This window comes from Diceros bicornis, chromosome 1, assembly GCF_020826845.1.
Source record: "Diceros bicornis minor isolate mBicDic1 chromosome 1, mDicBic1.mat.cur, whole genome shotgun sequence".
NCBI classification, from domain to species: Eukaryota; Metazoa; Chordata; class Mammalia; order Perissodactyla; family Rhinocerotidae; genus Diceros; species Diceros bicornis.
Window position 1 is genome coordinate 22,604,311 of NC_080740.1, and position 25,427 is coordinate 22,629,737.

The 25,427-nt window shown below is 37.4% G+C and overlaps 1 protein-coding gene across 1 annotated transcript in view; it reads left to right on the plus strand.

The window, feature by feature from the left end:
- LNPEP (leucyl and cystinyl aminopeptidase) overlaps nucleotides 1–25,177 on the plus strand; it is a 93,738-nt gene extending 68,561 nt beyond the window's left edge. The window contains exons 12-18 of the mRNA XM_058534643.1: nucleotides 2,833–3,016; nucleotides 4,021–4,177; nucleotides 11,482–11,666; nucleotides 13,371–13,532; nucleotides 15,366–15,506; nucleotides 16,187–16,268; nucleotides 16,890–25,177. Coding sequence (XP_058390626.1) covers nucleotides 2,833–3,016; nucleotides 4,021–4,177; nucleotides 11,482–11,666; nucleotides 13,371–13,532; nucleotides 15,366–15,506; nucleotides 16,187–16,268; nucleotides 16,890–17,021 — 1,043 coding nt within the window. The 3' untranslated portion in view covers nucleotides 17,022–25,177. The remainder of the gene's footprint in view (nucleotides 1–2,832; nucleotides 3,017–4,020; nucleotides 4,178–11,481; nucleotides 11,667–13,370; nucleotides 13,533–15,365; nucleotides 15,507–16,186; nucleotides 16,269–16,889) is intronic.
- The last annotated feature ends 250 nt before the right edge of the window (nucleotides 25,178–25,427 follow it).

The following is a 25,427-nucleotide window of genomic DNA, read 5'->3' on the forward strand; positions in this document are numbered from 1 at the left end:
CTCTTTTTTACTATTCAATGGACTGTGAAAATTGAACTGTTAATCTGTTAATGATTATAATAAATTAAAAACATATGAGGGGAGCCTCATCCACATTTGAGCTGCAGGAGGTAGTTACCTCCCTTGTGTGTAAAGCTATTATTTTTTGATACCTGTGGTTTTAAAGTCCTCCATTCTGGATCATTCGGAAGACCTGAAAGAGACTAATATGCTGATTCTTTAAATGATAACTCTCCTCTCTATGCTGTTGGCTGAACTGCTTTATATTCTGTCATCAAGATGACAGTAATAATTTCAAGTACACTCCCAGCTGTGTTCCTCCTTTCTACCATCTGGACTTAGCTAGGTTTACAACATGGCAAGTTGCTTATCAGCCAAGATAATCTGTATTTCAATATTTTCCTGCATCTATCCAGTGGAAAAATTGCCGTATTTATCATTCCTTGCCTCCTTTTTTGGGAAGTGAGATTTGGAGCTCTTTAGTCCTTCTTCCCAAGGTCCTTTCTTGGTAAAAGCTCTGTAGGAAATTGTGTTTGGTGACCTGCAGAGTGTTGATATTTTTGGATTAGCTAATGATAAAGTTAATTTCATTAGTCATAAAATGTGTCCAACTTGGAGCAGCTACTGTTGCCCTCACAGATATTCCTTAGAACTACATTCTGCTCTAGAAAAAGGAATAAACCCTGTTAATGTAGTTGATCTTTCCCATCTGTTGTTAAATCAGCAGTAAAACAGAAATTAGTATGGAATTTAATGAAAAAGACTGATTATCTGGTGTGTCATGTTAAAACATGATCAGAATGTGTCTTTTCTATCTTAAATATCTTTTGTAGTTTCAATAGAATTGGAGTAACTAAAGTATTAAGAGAATCTGATAAATTTTAATAATTCATGCTTTTGAAGTTGATAGAACCTAAGACTTCAGGTACTAAAGGGTTTAAATGTGTTTCTACAGCGTTTCATGTGCAAAAGCCTTAATACAGAATTATTATGATAGTGAAAATTTTTAAACAGTCTAAATGTTTCCAAATAGGAGATTGGCTAAACTGTGGTAGGTCTTGAAATAGAATATTATGAAGATATTTGAACACTGCATATGAAGACAATGGAAAAATGGTGGGGGATGGAATCTGATAGGTGAAAAATCAGTATAAAAATAAATGCATATAGATCCACTGTGTGAAATATTATGTCAATTAAAATGTGTATACAAAAAGTGTCGGCAGGAAATACATTGCACAGTGCTGTCATTATCTGAGTTTAGATTATTTTTCTTATCTCTACTCATCTTTGTAATAATTTTAAAAATTAGTATTCCTTACTTTAAAATGGGGAAGAAAACTTACGTCATAAACATCTACAAACCTTATTTAGATTTTCTTTGAAACCATTTACTATGACTTAGTTATTTTGTTCATTAATTCATTAATTAACCAAGTATTTTTGGAGTACCTGCTAGAAACATTGGTCTAGGCACTGAGGGAGTTGCAGTGAACAAAATGTAAGCTCATGGGGCTTGTATTCTAGTAAATAGTAAACCTTAAGGTGCTTAGAAGGCTACCCTTAACTAGGATACTAAATCCACGTCTTTGTTGCCAACTTTTTTTTTTTTTTTAATAAGGCTAGTTCATTTTTTTTTTTTTATAATTTTATTTATTTATTTTTCCCCTCAAAGCCCCAGTAGATAGTTGTTATGTCATAGCTGCACATCCTCCTAGTTGCTGTATGTGGGACGCGGCCTCAGCATGGCCGGAGAAGCGGTGCATCAGTGCGTGCCCGCGATCCGAACCCGGGCCGCCAGCAGTGGAGCGCACGCACTTAACCGCTAAGCCATGGGGCCGGCCCTTTGTTGCCAACTTTAAAGGACATTTCTTGATTAGTAATTTTAAGGATTTTAAAAATTCCTACATATATTTTGTAGTCAGCTTTTATAGTAATATATTTTTGTGGTCATCTATTTTGTAGCTCCTTATTAATTGTACATTAATTGAAATCATTCCTTAAAATTTTCTGACAGTTCTCTCAGCATTTATATGTGTAATGGTAGGGGCCCCAAGAGTGCATATCACTTTTCTATTATTTTAACTCAGTTATTTCTTATTTATGCCTAATGAGACCTTAATCCTTCCCTAATGATTATCTTGCCAGCTTTGAATTATGTGACTTTTCTAAATGATTTTCTTTGTTCTTCCTTTGCTAACATAACAAAAGACAAAGGCTGGGATGGAACACATTTTATATACTTCTCTCCCTATCTTCCCCTGCTGCCTCGCCCTACACACACTTTCCCCTTCTCCCTGCTTCTCTGCTCTAGCCACAGTGAACTTGGGAGCCAGTTCAATGCATGGACACCAGGTCCACTTTCTCTCTGGCCCTTGAACACTTCAGGGTACCTCTTCACCTGGCTAATACCTCTGTATCCTGAAGTCTCAACTTAGGTGTCATTTCTTCCAAGAAAGTTCTCTCAACCTCCCCTAGAGGATGAAACAGTTCTTCTTTGTGCTTCCATAGAATGCCATATTTTCTTCTTCCATCGATAACATTTATATGATATTCTACTTGCCTGGTTGCATTAGACTGTAAGATCTATGAGAGAAGGGACATATTTACCTTGTTCACCATTAAATAAATCATTGTTAAATGAATGAATGGTGATCTTCGTTAACATTAGAATAACTGCACTGGGAGGCAGACATTTAGTTTCTTAGAAGAATAATTAAATATAAAAATATACCATATTAACTTTGAAACATACAAAGCATCCATTTAATATTTTTTCTTGCCCCATTGTCTTCTCTCTCTCTCTCTCTCTCATTTTTTGGTCTGTATTAGGTGTCATCAATCTTACAGAAGAAGTGCAGTGGGTCAAAGTCAATACAAACATGAGTGGCTATTATATTGTACATTATGCAGATGACGACTGGGAAGCACTAATCAAACAGTTGAAAACAAATCCTTATGTCCTCAGTGACAAAGACCGAGCCAACCTCATCAACAACATCTTTGAACTTGCAGGGTAGAGTATGCTTGGTTTGGGTTTTGTGGGGTTTTTTTAAACGAGTGTTATTGAAGAAAAGAACGTTTTAGAAAAACAGCTCAAAAGAACTAGCATGTATTGCCTGTTAGGTATAATTCATTTTGGAGGATTGGAAAAATATAAGACATATTCCTTGCCTTCAAGGGCTTTATAATGTATATAGAAACATCAACTACACACATATTGAACAGTTAAATAACAAGATTTAAATAATACTTCAATACTGTAGATACCAACAAGCAGGACACATATATGCTGAATAAATTGATGCAGGAGTTCAAGCTTTGTTTTATTTCATGAGAGAATTCTTCTCAAGCAGCAGTTGGTTTAATTGTGAAGCTTAGTGCTTGGCCACTGGTTTGAGGGACATCTCTGATAGCTGGAGCCTCTTTTTTTGTGTACCACTTGCCTCTCCAACCCCTCCGTGTGTTACAGAATCCCAAAGCCAAGAATGGCAGTGACCTAGTGTCTCAGCCATCATTGTTATGATTTCTATAAATGGTTCATTTTTAAAATGTACTCACATAAGTTAACAGTGGACCTTGCCTTAACAAGTTTGACAAATTCAAGTACAAATAACAAATAAAAAATTTTCTTTCTGATTCAAATCTTCTTTATGCCACCTGCTCTCACCTGGTAAGTATAAGCAATTAATAAATAAGTAAAATTAGTACTCTTCGTCTTTTCTCACCTAAGACATTGTAGTGCTTTTCCTGAGTCAGTAGCAGTTTACAGGTGACTTATGGAATAAAAACTGAGCTATTGTTTATCTTTCTCCTGAAATATGTCTTTAACCTTGGGTCACACACATGAACTTAAGTAAAAAATAATAGTATTTAGGGTAACTTTACAGAATGCCACTCTAAGCTTAAATTTTAGGTCTTCAAGACTCACCATCTAGCCATAAAATTTCTCTCTCAGCATGCATAGAGTTCATCTTCCTGTCTCAGCACATTTACTTTTTCTGTTCTTTTACCCTTTAGCCTAGGCAAGGTGCCTCTTCAGAGGGCCTTTGATTTGATTGATTATCTTGGAAATGAGACCTCTACTGCACCCATCACTGAAGCCCTATTCCAAACGGGCCTCATCTATAACCTCCTTGAAAAACTGGGATACATGGATCTGGCCTCAAGACTGGTGGTAAGTCTGCCTTTTTACCAACTTCTGGGTTGCTTGTCTATGATTATTATTCACAGCTCCATTTGGCAGTAATAGGCTGAAAAAACAACCAGTTGAATTCCATTTTCTTCACTTTCCTATTTGTGAAATCTTTACTTTGAATCAAAGTGTCACTGCTTATCATGAAGAATTGATAAAGGCTTAGCATGACGTGGTCTTGTTTGAATATCAAAATATAGACTCTGACACTGCTGTCAAAATGGGGTCACATGTAAAGAAAATTTCTCTATTCAAATCCTAGTTTATTTTTATGTAATAAATGCTTGAAATGGGCCTTTTTGCAAAGTAGTGCTCTCCAGTAATTTCCTAGTAGTCATTATAAAATAACAGTTATATTTTATTGAGAATATTCTATTTTAGGAGTCCTTACCAATAACCTATCTTATGGATGATGATGCTGGTGGATATAAGTTTCTCTGCAAAGCACTAAAGGAGTCTTGGTGTTGGAGGCTGCTTTGGCTGTTTTAAAACCAATTAGCTGATCTTAATAGTTGTTATTTCAGACACTTGCATTATTAAACTGTTGACCGAGTCTTTAAAAGCTTGGGAGGGAGTGATGAATTCTTTGTTTTATCTAATTCTCTGAATCAGCACATTCTGACAACAGAGTTTGCTTTATAAACTAGTCAGATTTTCCAGGGACCAGGCAAAAGGCAGCTTTCAGGAAAAGGATGAAAGCGTTAGACCTGGAATTAGAATAAGTTTTTAGGGTCTTGGTGTCCTCCTTGATAAAAGGAAGGGGTTGGATTACATCTTTTTTTATTTTTTCACAACCTCCTGTCTGCCACTCTTACTGTCTTACTGCTCATCCCCTGTAATGAGTTCTCTCACACATGCATGATTCTCAGTGCGGGAGGGAATGCCGGCCAGGGGGCCCATATGGGGGCCCATATGGAGCTTGAAAAGCACTCTTCTGCACAAGTTTCTGATCTGACCCCAAAGGAGCCACCCCTAACCTACTACCCATAAGTGAAATGCTTAAGTTAAATGAAGTCTGAGGTGTCTTCTAACTGTTAAGATTTTTATCATTCTTCTATTTCATAAGGCTTTCAACTACCAGCCTTAATAAAAACCAGGGCATGGAATGTGACCTGGCCCATAGTGACACTCAGTAAATGTTGAATGAATAAATGAGTGCAACTCACCAGAAACAAGTGCATTTCCGTGCCCCTTATGTTCTTCACACCATACTTAGTGCTTAATGAAGATTACCTTGTTTAATCCTCACACAATGCCAAATAAATATTTCTACCCCCATTAGATAAATGAGACTAAATAACTTCCCCAAAGTCACTTAGCTAGTAAATTATAAAGCTGAGATTCAAACCCAGGTTAGTTTCACTCCAAAACCTACTCTTTATGTTATGTTGCTTTATCTTAAATTAATTAATTTGTGTGCTAGCTGTCTTTCAAAGGATACCTTTTTGTTGGAAAAAGCAAAGCTGTTTATTTCTTGCTATCATTTTTTTTCTTTTTTAAACTGAGATTTTAAATTAAAAGAGTTTGAAAAGCTTGTAGACCATGTGTTTAAGGTTTAAAATGACAGACCCACATCTAGTTATTCTCTTGGAAATGAAGTTGTCAACTAATATTTGAGATTTCTTTTTTATCCAAAATGTTAGTAATAGTATTTTTTTAAATATTTATGTGCATTTCCAAATAGTATGCAAATAACTTATTGGTCTCTTTAGGGCAAACTTACAATCCAACACAGACTTTCTGCCGTTAGTGTATTAAAAACCTTGGCCATTTATTAGCCACTGTGACTACTGTGGGTGGACATTTGGGTTGTTTGCAGTTTGGAGCTATTGCGAATAGCATTGCTGTGAATATTCTTGTACGTATCTTTGGTGAATATCTGTATGCGTTTCTATAGGGTATCTGTCTGACACTGGAATTACTGAGTCATAGCAGATGCATAGTTAATACTGTACAACCAACACTTTTTTCCAAATTTTACCAATTTACACTCCATGAGAAGTGTATGAGAATTCGAGTTCCATTCTGGCTCTATATCCTTGCAAACACTTAGTATTAATAGTAAATCTTTTTCCTTTCAGCCATTCGGATGGGTACAGAGTGGCATTGCAATTTTAGCTTTAATTTGTATTTCCCTAATCACTAGTGAAGATGAATTCCTTTTGATATGTTTATTGACCTCTGGATGTTCTCTTTTTTGAAGTGCCCAAATCTTTCATTTATGTTTCTATCGGATTGTCTGCCTTTTTCTTATTGATTTGTAAGAGTTCTTTATATATTCTAAGTATGAGTCTTTTGTTGATCATGTATATTTGCAAATATCTTCTTCCACTCTGGCTTACTTTTTCATCTCTTAATGATATTTTTTGAATGATATTTTTTGATTAGCATAAATTATTTTAGTGTATGAAATCTGCCTACTCCAAGATATTCTCCTGTGTTCTCTTCTGAAAACTTGCTTGTTTTTCCTTTTACATTTAAGTAAAGGTACTTAATTGGAATTGATTTTTGTATATGGTGTGAGGAATTGATTTTTGTGTGTGGTGTAAGGATCCATCTGGAATTGATTTTTGTATATGGTGTGAGGTAGATAAAGATTCATTGTTTTTCAATATGGATATCCAGTTGATCCAGCACCAGTTTACTTCATTGTATAACATATTTTTTATTATAGAATTTCTATAATTACTTTGGGGGTTATTAGTGCTATATCAAATCAACACCATTTGGGGTAGTATATTAGTTTCCTAGGGCTGTCGTAATAAATTATTACAAACTTCGTGTCTTAAACAACAGAAATTTATTCTCTCACAGTTCTGGAAACTAGAAGGCCAAAAATCAAGGTGTTGGCAGGGCAGGATTGGTTTCTTCTGAGGAGAATCTGTTCCATGTGTCTCTCCTAGCTTCAGATTGTTGCCAGCAATCCTTGGCGTTCCTTAGTTTGTAGATGCATCACTACAATCTCTGCCTCTGTCTTCAGATGACATTCTCCCTGTGTTTCTGTGTCCAAATTTCCCTGTTCTTGTAAGGACACCTGTCATTGGGGCCCACTGTAATCCAGTATGACCTCATCTTAACTTGATTATATCTGCGAAAACTCTATTCCCAAATAAGGTCACATTCACAGGTTCCAAGCAGACATGAATTTTAGGGGGACACTATTCAACTCAGTATAAGTAGCAATAAATAACATTAGTACCTATCACTCACTTTTTTTCACTATTAAAGGACAGTGTTGGTACTGAATATACCCTAAGAGGAGGCGGCAGAATATCTGCCTACTCTGAAGCTGCCCAGCTAGGTAAACTTCATGATGGCAGAAGCCATTCTTCCCTCTGCCTCTTTCCGTTAACTGTTGAGCGCCTAATGTCAAGAAGCACTTGATGCTTACCTCAAGCTATCCCTGTGCTGAGAACACAGACGCTAAACTCAATTCAAGAAGTTAGACTTTTTGAATATTTTCCTACTGTGACACTTAAGTAATTCTGCATCCTCATCCCAGATGATGATTTCCAGTTTGCTGGACAGGTATGTGTTTAAGAACATACTTCAGGGTGGGGTCCAGCAGGACCGATGGTTAGAGGGCAGGGGCAGGAGGCTTAGTACGAATTTGTGAGACCGCAGCCCTTTCCCTGCTGTAGATCTTCATATACTTGATTGTTAATTCAAAGTCAGGTTAGCTCTGGTTCATCAAGAGGGAGAAATTGTCTCTTTAAAATTCTTATTCTAGGGGCCGGCCCCGTGGCACAAGCTGTGGCGGCCCGGGGTTCGCAGGTTCGCATCCTGGGCGCACACTGCTTGTCACGCCATGCTGTGGCAGCGTCCCATATAAAGTAGAGGAAAATGGATACAGAAGTTAGCTCAGGGCCAATCTTCCTTGGCAAAAAAGAGGAGGATCAACATCAGATGTTAGCTCAGGGCTGATCTCCTGCACCAAAAAAAAAAAATTCTTATTCTAATCTTAGGGCATGCTGGTAGCATCAAAACTCTCAAAATATGAAATCTGACACACTGCAGTCAGATATTGGAATGACAGATATTTCTGAGTCCTTGGATCCAATCTTCAAATAGTATATGTGATTAAGACTGGTGTCTAATTAATTTTTTATGTCATTGTCAGCAGAGCATTGTGTGCATTTATTGGTCATTTTGTTATGTAGGCTGCACATACCTACATACATACTTTTATATCACATTTTGTGGTGTGTGCTGTAGTCCTGTGGTGGGTAGGGTCTGGAGGCGCATTTGAATTCTGTCAGATTGTTCACATCTGATGTTAGCATCTGATCCCAACCATATTCCTGTTTCATCACTTCTAAGTCTGTCATTCTTTTATATCTGAAGGGTTGGTGGGATAAACCTTTTGTAATAAAAGCTGGCACTTCACTTTTAAGAAGCTCTGTTGATCCAAGAAAGAACTCCCTGGGCATCTCAGTGTAAAATTAAAGCAGTAAATCAAAATGTAATACATACATAAGTGCCAGAATCTTTCCCTGTCTGTTTTATTTTTTAAATCATTTTGTGTTATTATTGTTGCATTTTATTGCATATCCAATGTTTGTAGCTTGTATAACCCATCAATTTATTCTCTCTCCCCACTTGTCCTTTGCACTTTATGAAATCAGAGAATTGGATTCTATTGTTTAATGAATTTAAATTTCAAAAAATTAATTTAGAACCGTGAAAAACAGGTTTAATTTTATTTCTAAAAGGGAAAGGTAATTTGAAACGCTTGCTATGGTTTATTAATATTAAAAACATAACCTGGATTACTTATAAAAATATTTTATAACCAGCAGGAATTTTCTAAAAACAGAGTTTTTTTTCAATAAAATCTTTTGCTCTATTATGTTATCATTTGAAATACATTTAAAATCAACTGCTTGGGGAATTCCTCTTGACTATATGGTGCAGGGAAAAACTAGTAAAATTGTACCCCATAATTCCGATGGAGTGACCACTCCGGAATTAGCCTCGGCATCTTCAGTGTCAGGTTTCCCTTGCTTCCAGTATTTTAAAGTGCCATTTTTTTCCACTGGCTTCTTTATGTTTTAGTAAACTCTCAAGGAGCATTGCCATTTTGCTCCACTGAGATTTTTTTAATAGTATTTCAAACGTAACTCTTTTTCTCTCATTTTTCCTTTGTTTCTATTTGACTCTTTTAAATTTCTTGTATTCTTCATTCATTTGGGATGGTGCTATCATGATGCTGTTGAGAAGGTCAGGCCAGTGGAAGGCAGCATGCCCCAATGCAGTCATGTGTATCCAGTAGGGTCTGCTGCATTGCTCTTAGGTTCCTTGCATTATCAGTCAGCGTGGCAAGCATTTTTCCACTTCCTGTCCTCCTGATGACTCGCAAGCTTTGTTGCTCACACATTCCACAAGGTGTCTGTTCTCTATTTCATTGCTTTTGAAGCAGAGAAAAGCGAGTTGACATATTATTACAAACTTTGAGTCCTCCTTGCACAGATTCTTTTTTCCATTCGTATAGTCAGCTCCGTGAAAGACTTATTCAGAGAAGCTCTGCTGAGAAAATGGCCTCAGCAGTTGACAACTCTCCAACTAGGATTCATTTTAGGTACTGAGAGTGGCACTCTGGAAGAGTGTAATGCTCTCTGAAGTACCTGAGTTAATTTTCTGAGGTTGAGTTTTTTGCGTGTGGTCATCTGTGGTACTTGACGACTTGAGATGAGACATGACAATGGTGATGGTGTTCAGGAAGTCCCAGTGGGAAGAAATCCCCCTGTGCTGAGAACCCTGTGGGTGGGGCATGCCTGTAAATTTTTTCATTTTGATTCTCCTTATTGATAGCCACGAAAGTTTTCTAAAAGATACCTATAAGCATTTTTATATTGGAATTCTTGTTCCTTTTAGTGGCATTCATACATGCATATTTCATATGATGACTTTTTTTTTTTTTTTTTTTTTTTTTTTTTTTTTTTTGTGAGGAGATCAGCCCTGAGCTAACATCCGCCAATTCTCCTCTTTTTTTTTTCTGCTGAGGAAGACGGCCCTGGGCTAACATCTGTGCCTATCTTCCTCCACTTTATATGGGACGCCGCCACAGCATGGCTTACCAAGCAGTGCGTCGGTGCGCGCCCGGGATCCGAACCAGCGAACCCCGGGCCGCCGCAGCGGAGCGCGCGCACCCAACCGCTTGCGCCACCGGGCCGGCCCCCTCATATGATGACTTTTTAAATCCCACGTGGTCTCATGCCTTCCCATGCACCATAGCTTGCACTATGACAGTACTTCCATATCCTATGAACAGCTTCTATGCTTTTGTTGCGGGGAGAGATGAAAGAAAAATAAGAGATTTGTTGGTTTCTTAATATCGTTAAGTATACATTTAAGAATGACTTCTCATTCAGAAGTAACTATAGGAATGGACTGAATAGTAGATGATATTACTGAATAACTGTTAACTTTCTTAAGATGATAAGCTATTATGGTTATGTAGGAAAATGTCCTTATTTCTGGGAGTTGCATGCTAAATATTTATAAATGAAATATGATATCTGTGACTTACTTTCCTGTGGCTCAGCTAAAACCAGAAAAACAAATGTCTGTATGTGTGTTATACACACATAGAAATAAAGCAAATGTAAGAGTGTTAAAAACCTGTGAATCTAGCATATGAGTGTTCATGGTACTATTCTTGTAGCTTTTCTGTAGGTTCGAAAATTTTTTAAATGAGAATTTGAGGGATAGAAAAAATAACTATAAACAACTATTCTTCCCTGTAGGTTTCATTGGTTTGCTAATTTGATTAGATTAATTTGTTGTAGCATCAAACTAGTTGATATTTTAAATATTCCCTTAATATTGGATTCAGAAACATTTAAACATCTACCCATTAGTAAAGAAGTATATTTTTCTCTCATTGCTTTATGGATTTATGGATCCTAAGGTCCTGAGATCAGGAAGTTCCATCTTCCTTCTAGCAATGGTTATAGGTGATACTTTTTGGCAGGAAAATAACTTCTAGCTGAGTACACACAGAAGAAAGGTTTCCTACTGCACAGAAGTCATTAATTCTTTTTGTGTTCTGTCATTAAAAGTCCCCCTTGGCTATAGCAGCCCTATGTATATAGCCATTGTTATTGAATGGTTTCATCCCAGCTGTATGTGAGTTTCATGTGTCAGTTGATATTTAATGAGGAATATCTATGCCCCTCTTTTTTTTTCTCCTTTGGTAAATTTTGGGAAAAAGAGATCTAGTTGTCCTGATTTTTCTGGTTTTCCTAATTCTTATTATTCCATTATAATCCATCTTATCTCTCTAGACCAGGGTATTTAAATTGCTTCAAAGCCAAATCCAACAGCAAACGTGGACTGATGAGGGCACCCCATCTCTTCGAGAGCTTCGGTCAGTCTTGCTAGAATTTGCTTGCACCCACAGCCTAGAGAACTGCAGCACTACTGCCATGAAACTATTTGACGATTGGGTGGCATCCAATGGAACTCAAAGGTGACATGTGCTTCTACTCAAATGAACTCTCTTCCTCTTTACCATACTGAAACCAGGATCTTCTCATCCTGGGCCATAAATGTTATAAAACTGAGTGTTAATGTAGGTGAACTCTGTTTACCTGTGTTCTCAAACAAGACTGTTATTTTAAAATTGTAGCATAATACGTATAACATAAAATTTACTCTCTTAATTTTTGAATGTACAATTCAGTAGTGTAAGTATATTCAAATTGTTGTACAGTGAATCTCCAGAACTTTTTTATCTTGCAAAACTGAAACTCTACCCAAACAACAACTCCCCATTTTCCTTTCCCCCAATCCCTGGCAACCACCATTCTACTTTCTATTTTATGAGTTTTACTGCTCTTCACTTATACGAGGTATAAGTGAAATCATACAATATTTGTCCTTTTGTGACTAGCTTATTTCACTTAACATAGTGTCCTTGAGGTGCATCAATGTTGTAGCATGTGTCAGAATTTCCTTCCTTTTTAAGGCGGAATAATCCATTGTATGTATATACCACATTCATCCACTGATAGATATTTGGATTGCTTCCACCTTTGGCTCTTATGAATAACACTGCTATGGACATGGGTGTACAAATATCTCTTAGAGACTCTACTTTCACTTCTTTCAGATGTATACCCTGAAGTGGAATTGCTAGATCATATGATAGTTCTATTTTTAATTTTTTGAGGAACTGCCATACTGCTTTCAGTGGCTGCTCCAGTTTAATTCCCACCAACAGTGCACCAGGGTCCCAGTTTCTCCACATCCTCACCAACACTTGTTATTTTCTGGATTTTTTTTTTTTAATTTTATTTATTTTATTTTTTTCCCCCAAAGCCCCAGTAGATAGTTGTATGTCACAGCTGCACATCCTTCTAGTTGCTGTATGTGGGACGCGGCCTCAGCATGGCCGGACAAGCGGTGCATCGGTGCGCGCCCAGGATCCGAACCTGGGCCGCCAGCAGTGGAGCGCGCACACTTAACCGCTAAGCCACGGGTCCTGCCCTATTTTCTGGATTTTTGATGGGAGCCATCCTAATGGGTGTGAGGTGTCAAACAAGTCTTTTAATTTAGGAATAAAGCAGAGCCGGTGGACTTGGCAGTTAGTAGACATGTTTTTGATGATGATTGGTTCTCTCCAGGTTCCTTATTGAGTGTTATAGAAAAAGGTTCAAGCATCAGATGAAGAGTTGGGGTGGTGGATTTGGATAACCTGTTGAGGTCCTTTCCAGCTCTGAAATATTAATAAAGGCACAAAACTGCCTCTTCCCCTCTTCACCCCCACCGCCCCTCCCCAACATTTGCTGCTATATTTCTATCCTGGAACTTACCACACTGTGTTATAATGTGTACATTTATTGTTCTGTACTTTGTGATCGCCTGTGAGTTCCTAGGGGGCAGAGACTGTCTCACTCCTCTTCCCTCCCCAGCATCCAGCCAGTTGCCTGCCTAGTTCTTTATGGGTGCTTAGTGAATAATTATTGTACTAAATTGAATAGATATTCTTTAGAGTCATACCACTAGGAAAGTGGCAGCCACTGAATTAAAAATTTTCTTGATTATTAGTTATACAGTAAAAACTCTTCTAATTATTACTTCCTTTGGCCCCCAAAACACCACCACTAGTCAATTCCTTGCCTTTGTATTTAGGATTTTCTGTTGTTCTCATGTTTGACCACCTCTCTTACAGCCTACCTACTGATGTCATGACTACTGTGTTCAAAGTTGGAGCAAAAACTGAACGAGGCTGGTTATTCCTCTTAAGCAAGTACATCTCTATAGGCTCTGAAGCAGAGAAAAATAAAATACTTGAAGCTCTTGCCAGCTCAGAGGATGTATGGAAACTTTACTGGTATGAAACTACCCAAGGAATATGATATATAGAAACCAAAAGCATAAAAGCATTGTGCTCCTAGCGTGGGAAGCTCATTTTCTCTGGGATCTTTCTTTCCCTTCCTTTACTCCCAGGCCAGACCTGACTTGAACTGTGCGGCAAGGAGCCCGCAGGTGCTGGGCTTCATCTCAGGGACTGGACCTGTTCAAATAGGAAGAAAGTGCTCTGCCCAAAAGAGGTTGAGAGATGCCAAGAATCACCACCCCCTTCTACTTTCTTCTTAAAAACTCCTTCATCCCCTTGGCACATTGTCTTTAATTCCACAGTCAGTGCTTCATTCGTTTTGGTCAAAGCATTGCTCTGTCTAAGCTGTCATAGGTGTCATTTTGAAAATGCAGACGCTTCAGAAAAAGGTAATGTGTAAAAGCTTACAGGTTGTGCCTTCAAGCTTACAGGTTGTGTCAGACTTTTCCTTCTTAATATTCAGCTGATGAAGGCCTGGAAATGGGAGTTTCACATGGGGAAAGAAGGGCAGTAAGTAGGGCCTCCTGACAGGAAGAACAGTCAGTGGTGGGGAAGAGGGGCTGTAAGTAGCCAAGAGAACTATGAAAGTATCTTGAAAGTCAACACCAGGAAGGGGAGAGGGAAGCACTTGGGTCTCATTGCTTCTCTTGTATCATTTTGCTCAGATAAGTCCTAATAGTGTCCCAGAGATGTCCTTAGCACTTGCCCAGACCCACTTTCCAAAGAATACACTGTAAATAGGCATTTTCTTTAAAGTAGTAGCCAGCCTCTGACTCAAGCAAATAGAGAAAAGTTTTTGTTTTTAAATTAGTAGTAATTTTATTTTAAACTAGTAATACACTAATAAAGTCCCATTATAAAGTATTTTAACAGCACCTAGGAAAAGGGAATAAAATGTGAAAGTATCTCACATATGATCCGTTCTTACTCTCTCTCCTAAGTGTCAGTCCTGGTCTGTATATTTATATACATAAACATAGGTTTATAATACCCAATGTTTTGTGATGTTCTTTTTAGTGAATGATCAGTCTTTGAGATTTGCTGTGTCAGTTCATAAAGCCTACTTCATTTGTTTTTATGGCTGCATGGTATTCCATAGTATGGCTCTGTCGTTATTTAACCCATCACATCTTGATGGACGTTTGGGTTTTTCACCTGTTAAAAATACTGCTGCATTCTTTTTAGGGTTTGTGTTTTCTCACTATAAGCAGATATAATAGCATAGTAGATGAGACCTGCTTATGTTCGAATGCCAGGCTTTAGTATTTGTTAGCTGTGAAACTGGGTGATTACATAACCTCAGTTTCTTAAGCTATAAAATGAGGATAGGTAATAATTATTTCAAGCATTGTTATGTCAAGAATTTAGAACATTATCTAGTACATGTGAAGTATCAATAAATGTTAACTGTTAATATTAAGAGTATATTCAAAAATGTATCTTCATTTGCACATCATTCAAACAGCCCAGTTTTTTAAGAGAGATAATATACCTGCCTACTCAAATCAAATAAGGTTTTTAACAGAAAAAAATACCAGTCTTCAGAATTATAATAAATTCTACCAGAATTTATTTCCTAAATGTTCTTACTCCATCAAGAACTATTCATGATTATGTGACAGTATATGTATGTTCCTGTCTCATTAGTGAGCTCTTCCTTCATGTAAAAAAATGACGTTTTCAATCTATTGATTAATCTTAGACTAATGCAAAACTTGTATCCCTTGAATTGCTATAGAGATTTAATTAAGAGACCAATACTAATTTAAGTTCAATCATCTCATCATGAATAACTATTTTGGAAGCTAAATATGCTTTGCTCTTCAGGTTAATGAAAACTAGCCTCAATGGAGATATCATCCGAACACAAAAGCTGTCATTTGTCATTAGAACAGTGGGCCGACGTTTTCCTGGACACTTACTGGCGTGGGATTTTGTCAAAGAGAACTGGAATAAGCTTGTACAGAAGTAAGTTTCTCAGAGGATTAGTAGCTTTTAGTATTCTCAGGCTCTGCATTTGAAAAAAGTTCCCAATGTTGTATTGGTGGTTTACAGGAGTTACAATTTGCTGTAGGAGGAAAAGTGCTTCAGTGATAGTTTAACTGAAACACTCAGAAATTTGTACTTCAGTAAACATGATTCCATAACGTGAGTCATTTAACAGTGGTGTTCCATTTGAGTGTTGATCAAGCCAGCCATGCCTGACACCATCTCACTGAGCTCAGCATGGCCACGGACTGTTTCAAAATAGCTGCGTAGTCATGCATGTTCAAAAATACCTCGTCATTGCGAAGGGATTGGTTAAGAACCCACTCCTAGCTAGATAGCACATCTAGATTTCTTTCTTTTAAAGCAATAATGACATTTCTAGGTGTATAGGATGTGATTTTTGAGTAGATTAAATGGATTAGTAATTTACTGGCATATCCCTAACTCCTGCCTTTTTCTGCCCACCTTTCCTTCTCACGGGCAGTACGTGTGTAGGACTGCTCTTGATTGACTGAGAGGCAGTTGCCAGGAGCACGACTCTACTCTGCCTTTGGCATGTGTAGCTTACAGTAAAGCATTTCCTTTGCAGTCAGGAACTTTGCTTACCAGCAGCTGCCACATTTTTTTGTCTTTTTGTGCTTGTGTTTGTGTTTCTTCAGGTTCCATCTGGGGTCCTATACCATGCAAAGTATTGTTGCCGGGTCAACTCACCTGTTTTCAACAAAGGCACACTTGTCTGAGGTTGGTTGTAATAAAATGTGCTAGTAGGGAGACTGGGTAACCCTTTCCCCTCAGACTGCTCAGTTTAAGTCAGCTGGTGGCTGCTCCTGCCAGTTCCTATACCTTCTCTCTGTCTGCCTTCGTCAATACTAAGATTCTGCATTGAGATTACTTCTAAAGGATGGATATATAGCAATGAGGAAAAATTCTGGTGAGGATTCCATTCTCAACAATATTACCTTGTCTTCCTGACACAAATAATTTTTTTAAATTAAGACCAGCATATGCCAGGTTTCTTTTTAAGTGGTAATAAAATTGTTTTGTAGATTTCCATTCAAAGGGCAAAATTGGACACCAAACCTAACTTTAGACTCTGATTCATTATTTTTTTCTATTTTAAATTTGAAAAATTCATCCTCGTGGGAGTAAGGGGAACTCATTCTTAAAATTACTTCAGATTTTACTATACTTGATCAGGGACTCGATGTAAATACCTCGAATATTAAAGTACTTGTTTCTGCTTCTTTCAAGACATCAGCACAGCCATCACTGACTTAAAGCTTATTTGAAAAGGATATTCAGAGTTACCTGAGATTTACTGTTCTGTTCTTCTTTTGAAATACTTCTGTGTGCAACTTACAGGTCCGGGCATTCTTTGAAAATCAATCAGAGGCAACCTTTCGGCTGCGCTGTGTCCAGGAGGCTTTGGAGGTCATTCAGTTGAATATCCAGTGGATGGAGAAGAACCTTAAAACTCTGACACAGTGGCTGTAGCACACACCCCGCACGTCCTCCCGTCGCCCATTCAGAGAGCTTGTTGGCTTGGGCTCTGCTGCTTTTGCGAAAGCCCAGGTGAAGCCAGGGCCGCTGCCGAGTTGTTTGCACTCTCAGGAGTTCTAGTTAGCTCAGGGCCCGCCTGTGTTTCTCACCTGTCTTTTCTGAAACGTCTTTGGGCAGTATGTAATTATTTATTACAAAATTATCTTCACCCATATGCCAACCATCTAGAAAACAATGAGTAATTTTTCTACTTTGAAGATACTCAAATGGGGAAAAAATCTGTTTTGGGATTCTATTCTATTTGTCAGTGTCTGGAAAGTACTGACAATGTGAAACAAGAAAAGATCTCCCATAGGAGCCACCAACTGTGCAGGCTGCTGGTTTGTCAGCCATTTGTTGCTTCTTGTTGATAGATGTTATTTGAATGTGGTGCAAAGTTAGCTTCAAAATGTATGGTAGTGAGGTCGATGAAGCACGCAGCGGTAGAGAACTGATCTCAGGTGTGCAGATCTACTTTGGGGGTTTTGATTAATCCTTTATTTTCTGCAAAAGTTTAAATAAGATCTTCAACTGTTATATTTTTTTCTGCTGAATAGCCAGGTGCTACAGAATTTTTAAATTTTTGTTGTATTAAAAAGCTAAATAGCAAGGCCAAAAGATTACATTTTCCAAATATTTAACATTTTCTTTTTCATCTGTTAGGAAAACATTTCAATCTGAGTTAGCTTTAATTATCTTATTCATGAATTACAATATTCTCCAAATGAGTACACCTTTATCACTCCCTACCATAGATACACCTTATGTTATAAATAAGTTTTTTTTACATTTATGGCAAGCATTTTGTTAAGACTGGTGTGTTTTATCATGACTATCACTATTGCTAAGCATGCAGTTTGTTTAAGTTGCCTTTTGGCATGATAGATCATGGACACTTTCTCTCTGAATCATACCCATGGGTGGATTTTCGTTTTATATGATAGAGTAGCATATTAGAAGCATATTTTAGAATAGGGCCTTTGAGAAATTCACCCTTTTTGTTTGAAGTTCACCATAGTACCTTAAAGAAATAAAGGGAATGTGGGATAGGAGTAACTTGATTCAGGTTTAATATGGTGGGCTTTGAATTTTTTCTACTATCAAAAACAGTACTTTTCTTTAGTTAAAAAATTATAGTTTTCTTTTATCATGGCCAAACTAACAGATTAAAAGGAATGGCCAAGGCAAGAAAGAAAGTAAAATGAGGGAAGATATCCAAAACTGTATGGCATTTTTACTCCTTCTGAAGGAGAAATACTGTACTTGAACTTTTTGAGCTATGCAGACTTATACCTAGATTGTTGTGTTTCTTTGATTGTTAGGAGAAAAGCTTTCTTCCTAATAATTCTTGAGTACTTTATATTTTGTTTGAAAACATCTTTTATGTACATAAAAAGGGTAGTTACCCATTTGCAAGCACTTATAACACTCCATAGAATCAGGCAATGGGAAAGGTCACCTTTTTGTATTCAGTAGGTGTAAAGTGAGAATATGTGGGATTGTGTATAAAATTATATTTTATTTTGTGAAAATATTTTTATATAACAAAATTTAAAAGGGTGGTAAGCTAAAAGATAGCCTTCTTTGTTACTAGTGTGTTTTCCCCCAATTTAGTCTTTTCTAAACAACGTTTCTCTGTTTTAGAGCAGAAAATATTATATCCTGAGAATCACAGAATCATCTAAAGATGTCTTATTGAAACTGGGGAGATTATAGGTCTTTATTCCTCTTGTGCTTCAGGAAATGAATGATTATTTAGTTGATATTGAAAGTTAGTGTGTTTTTATATTTTTAGAGTGGGAACAAATACTAAACTTTTGAAGGGTTTTTTGTTGCTGGTTTTTTACCATGTTATATTACTAAATTCCACTTTGATACAGAGTTTAAATTTTGCTACTTCTCAAAATTAGTTAAGATTCTTCACTTTTACCTGCCCATATTTACATTGCTCCTGTGATGTATGTCGACTCTGTATACGGCAAATCTTGTCTCAAATCACATCATTTTTTCCTGTGAGTGTGTATGTGGAGGGTGGAGTGGGGGATGTTGTTATAAGTAAAACCTTTCCAAAACATGGGCTAAAAAAGAGGTAGCTCGTTATCCATTGCTATCTGTGTACTCAAAAGCCGTTCATTCCCCTGGTACCCTACTATTTGCAGCTTTATTTATAGGCTTCACCTCAAGTATTTGTAGTTTTAGTAGGCATTACCTCAAATTTTCCCACAGAATTCCATAATTTGCAATGTTACGCTAACCCATCTACATGGGACTTCTAAAAGCTAACCCAGGACAGGAATATATGATTAAATAATAACTAGAACATGTGTATAATAAGTATAATTGTAGCTTTTGAAGTTTTTCTCCCCAAAACTTGATCGTAGCCACTGTATTTGTGAGAACTCACATAGGTTGAAGCATAGCAGTCACAGTATGCTTTTTTATATAAGCACATAGATCCACGACACAATTAGGTACTTATGTGACACGCATTATATTCACTGCAGAGACTGTCTTCTTGAATGTAGTTTAAAAGGCATGTCACACTAGATTACTAGGAAAGATGGGATTGGAAATCGGGAATTGTAGAGGAAAAGCTTGTGCTTTGGAGGTCAGGAAAGCTATGAAAGTAGAAACCTAAGGAGTCCAGTTTGTTCTGTTAATATCTAGTGATTAGCTTCATTAAACTGCAAGTAGTGTCAGCTTCCACCATAAGCTTGGGCCTTCCTCCATCTTGTTGTATCTAAGTCTCTCTAAGTGAAATTGTGTGGTTTGCCATTTCAGTGTTCATGAACTTTCCTTACTATCGCAGGTTCTACTTACTCTTTATCCTTTGCCATTCATGTTTTCATGTTATTGTACTCTAGCCACTGTAGGAACAAAGGAGCTATCAGAAGAGTCCTGGGTACGCAGAGGGTGTCAGCTGCCTCAGCCTCACTGGGCACAGAGCAGAAACCTTTCTGAGTATTGGAAAGTAGGAAATGAAAGTCGAGTGCTGAGTTGGTTGGATTACTGATAGCCTGTTATTGAGTTGGATTTTAAAAGAGTCTACTCAGACTAAAGCACCGGGAACAACAGTCTGCAGTCAGCTTGCTGAACCTTCACATAATCCCCATGCTTTTCATGGGGCTGCAGGGAAGGTGCATGTGTCTCAGGAGAGGTGTCATCACCAAGGACAGCAGTTCCTGAGCTGAGTTTGCAAAACTGGACCTGAATTTCATAGGTATGATGTAGCTCTTCTTCTACCCTTTGCCTTTGTTGTTTTTGTTTTTATTGGAATTAACTCTCTTTTTAAAGAGCTTCCTCCTCACCACCCCCCCCACACACACACCCCTCTGTTTGTACTTTTCAAAACTAAGGTATATATTTTTGCTGTTTTTTGCATTCTTTTACTTTATATTTCATTCTCTGCATTGGCAAGTAAGTACCAAATGAAAAGCGGAGGTCCGAAAGTATAACTCTCCTCTCTCCCTTTCCCTCATTGCCTGCATGGGCAGTAGCTCATACAGTTGTTGATTGATTTCTTTGAGTGACTTTTTGGGGCTATATACTTAAAAAATGTACAGATATGTTTTTATATTTTCATTTTGTCTATTTTTTCCTGATTAAAACAGAAATATTTTCCTATGAAAATCTCATTTGCCCTTCCTATATTGCCTGTGTGGGCAACAGCTACAGAGTAGTTATTTGATTTCCTTTTTTGGAAGGAGATGGTGATATTGGGAAGAGAGGGGAGTATGTTCTTTTAAAAATGTATACAAATGTGTTTGCTGCTATTTTGTGGTTGGCGTTTCATTTTGTACTTCCCTCATCCTTCTCGTGGGTATGTAGATATCTAATGAACCATGGAGGTCCCATTACCCCTCTCTTCATTGCCTGTGTGGACATGAACTAATGGAGGAGTTGTAGTTGCTGTTGTTTTGATCTAGTCTTGAAGGCAGAGGGTTGTATATCGTTCTTGAAAATGTATATAAATGTTATGCTACTTTTTTATATTTCATTTTATACATGCTTCTTTGTGTGGATGGATGCATAGGTACTTAATGAAAATTGAAGTTCAGAGTATGACAGATCTCCTCTTTTCCCTTTTCCTTATTGCCTCTTTGGGCAATAGCTAGTAGAGTAGTTTGTTTTGTTTTGTGGGGTGGGAGAGAGTGGGGTATGTACTCAATGTATATAAATAAATTTCCTACTACTTTGTATTACTAATTCATTTCGTGCTCTGTCCTTCTCATAGGACGTGGAAGTACCTAATGAATGAGACGTGGAGGTCCGGATGTATGACAATCTCCTCTTGTCCCCTTCCCTTATTGCCTCTGTGGGCAATGGCTAGTAGAGTAGTTGATTAGTTTCAGGGGCTCTTTTGTGGGTATTGGGTAAATACTTTTTAAGTGTATATACATGTTTTTACTTCCTTATTATAGTATTTAGTTGGATACCCAGTCCTTCACTTGGACATGTAGGTTCCTAATGAACCATGGAGTTCTGGGTATACAGCAGTCTCCTCTTCTCCTTTTCCCTTTTTATCTATGTAGGCAATAATTTTAAAGTAGTTTGGGTTTTTCAAAGTTTTGGGGGGTAGGATATATACTTTTGGAAACTGTATATATGATGTTTATTACTACATTGTGTTATTCCATTTTGTACCCCGTCCCGAGCTTGGACGTGTAGGTACCTAACGAGACGTGGAGGTCCGGATGTATGAACATCTCCTCTTTTCCCCTTTCCATGTTGCCTCTGTGGGCAATAGTTTGAGAGTAGTCTAGATTATTTTCTACTCTACCACTGCCTCCCCTGGGAAGGTGGGGATATGTACTTTATAAAATGTATATAAATGTTTTTGTTCCTTTTATCTGTTACTTCATTTTGTACCTAGACCTTTCCATTTCATTAGGTACCTGATGAAAATTAAGGTTCATTCTATGAAAAAAATCTCCTCTTCTCCCTGCCCTTATTGCCTGTCTGGGCAATGGCTAGTAGCGTAGTTGTTTAGAGATTTTTTTTTTTGGCAGGCTGGTGGGGGACTTCTGGGTTTGCATTTTTTAAAATGTATATAAATGTTTACTGCTTTTTTTGTTCTTTCACTCCAAACCCAATTTTTTGTTTGGACTTGCAGATATCCACTGTAATGCAGAAGCCCATGTCCAGAGGTGTCATCAGTCTTTTCTTCCTTTCCCTGTAGCCTGTGTACGTGGGCAGTACTATGAGAGTGCTATAGGGCTTGGTTTTTTGTTTTTTGTTTTTGAGATTTTTAATGGGGAATGGGCTTGACAAGACATGTAATTTTTTAAATTTATATAAATGTTTTTGCCTCTTTTTGGTGTTCACTTCATTTTGAATCTAGTCCTTTGCATGGCTATTTAGGTACTTAGGTATTTAGGTAATGAAAGTTGAGATTGAGTCTATGAAAAATCCCCCCTACTCCCCTTTCCTCATTGCCTGGTGGGCAATAGTAGAACAGTAGATGTTTAGGGTTTTTTTTGAGGGGTGGGGGTGGGGGGAGATTTGGGTGTATATATATGTATATTTTGTTTTCTTTAATGTAGATAAATGTTTGCTACATTTTGTGTATTATTTCACTTAGTACCCAGTCCTTTTCTGGGACTTGTAGGTGCATAATGAAACATGGAGGTCCAGATGTATGATAAATCTCCACTGCTCCCCTTCCCTCACTGCCTGCGTGGGCAATAGTTTTATAATCTGGGGTTTTTTGGGGGGGTGAATTATTTGGGTGGGTAGTGGTTAGGGGAAAAGGACAGGGTATAAACTTTTAAAAAAATGTATATAAATGTTTTCATGTTACTGATTTTGTACCTAGTCTTTTGCATGGATGTATAGGTACCGAATGAAAATCGAGGATGAGTGTGTGACAGGTCTCCCCTTCTCCCCTCCCCTTGTTGCCTGTGTAGGCAACAGCGAGTAGAATAGTTGTGTGTTGTTTACTTACTTGTTTGTTTTGAAGGGATTTGTATCTTTGGCAAGGGAATATTCTTAATACCTATAAATATGTTTTTATTTCTTTGTTATTTCCTTTTGTGTTTAGTCCTTTGTGTGGCTATGTAGGGACCTAATGAAACTTGAGTTTCATAAGTTGACAGATCACTTCTTCCTTTCCTACCTATTTCCTCATTTAGCAGTAGCTAGTATAGTTGTTGTTTTGTGGTTATTTTGTTTTATTTTCTAGGATATATGCCTTTAAAGATGTAAAAATATATACGCACATATATAATTTCCTTCTTTTTTTTTTCCATTATTTTTCTTTAATACTTAGTCCTTTGCAGGGCTCTGAATGTATCTAATAAAAATAAAGTCCCACCAAATGCGTGCCATCTGACTTGAAGGTGTGGCATTGTGGTGGTGTAACTAATGGCAACAGACATAGCAAATAAGTTGGGAGAAGACACTGGATATGGTTGAGTTGTGAAAGCTAATCAGATCCAGCATTTCTTATGTTGATTCAAACTGAATGAAATGGTAAGAAGGGCCCTGTTCTTTGGAAATCCCAGAAAAGTAAGAGGACAATACTAAGTAAAACTGTGTTTAAAGTTCATTGCTGATTAATCTTTCAGTAGCTGGACAGCCAGACAAGTGCTGCCTAGAACCCAGTTGAAGACCCTTGAGAGTAGCTTCTTTTTTGAGGCCTAGATTTCTGCTTCACCTACAGAAGTCTGTTGCAATTCCATCAATAGCATATCCTTGTGTACTCAGTAGAAATTATTTTGATTTTTGGAATGAACCTTTGGAGTTATTGCCATGGTTCTAGTGAAGGACAACATGGGCCTAGAAACTAACCCAAAAAGAATTTGGGAGACAAGCCTTTTTTATCTTTCAACACTCATATATGGTAGGGCAAGCTGGCCCTTTCCTACCCAGGGCTCCTCTGTGTGGCTGCGTGTCTCTCCTCAGTTCTCCATTAGCTGGACCATTCCTGTTCTTTTTCCTTTTTGTCTTCAGTCCCTGCATTGTTAGATATTGTCTTCAAGTGCACTCAAAACTGTAAGCCAGTGTTGCCTCATTAGCTGTATTTTTTGCATGCATTTCATGTATCCAGACCTGTATGTTCGCTTTCAGCATTTTTTAATCATATTTCACATCGACTCTTCATCCACCACATGGTAACTGTTATGACTGCATGTCTGTCTGTATCAAAGAAAATGCGTGCGTAAAATCCATCCCTCCTTCCCTCCATTCCTCCCTTTGAGCTTCTGAGCATTATTTGTTTGTTCTGCAGTTTATAATGAATATAATGCTAAAGATTTGCTGTATTATTATTATTATTTTATTTTATTTGTTAGAAACATTGAGTGATAGGACTCCTAGAAAATTTGCAAAGAGATGTTATTTACCATATCAAACTCTCAGGTTCTATTGTTGAAAAATTAGCCTATACTTTACTGTTACTTATTCCTGCTGCTGTAGAGAAAACAAAAGTTTATTCATGACACATTTAACTTTGATCGTAAATAAAAGAAGAGGAAGCACCTTTTTGGAGTTAGTCATGGTAGTCATTAGTGATATTTCTGAACAGTTCTTCATTTGAAGTACTTCAAAGGAAGTAAAGGTCATGGCTTAGCTGAACGAAACGCTCCAGAAGTTGAACGGTATAAACCATCAGTACAATGATACACTCGTGTGTGTGTGTATATAAAATGAGAATTACAGCATAATTGGAGCATTTGCATTAATCAGCAAACTCACTTTGAGACAAAGCTCAGTCTTACAGCTTTCTTGATTAAAGCCAACTGTTCCATGTTGCTGTGAAGAATACTCTCTTTCAAACACTTTGGAAAGTAGTTACTTGGGTACTGTAAGGGTATTATGTTTTTGTATTTAAACACCTATAGAGATCTCCAATTCCTTGAATCTGAGCTTATGGGTGGAATTCTAAATTTGTATCATAATCTGTCTTTTGTGGAAGATTTTGAAAATAGTATGTGTATATATAATATTATATATGCAAGTTGTGTTGTGTCACTTGTAAAGGGAAAAGACTTATTTTTCTTTATACTTTAATTTGTTTTGCGTATGACCAGCACTGACTGAAAGGCATGTGTAACTGCAAACACTGTTGCTTTTTTTTTTGTGAAATGAAAATAAAAGTATTTAAATATAAATATTGTGTGGACTATTTGGATGAAAAAAATTACATATATAAAGTGGTATACCATCTCAGATTACAGGCTCTACCAGGACAGCAGCCATATTCATTGTCTTCCATAACTTGTTTCCTACCTCGTTGGACCCCAGGATCCTCACTGCATGTAACTCCTGGTTTCTCAGTCTCACACTGTTGACACTGGGGGCTGTCCTGTGTGTTGTGTGGTGATTAGTGTTAATGCAAATAGCAACTAGATGCCAGTAGCA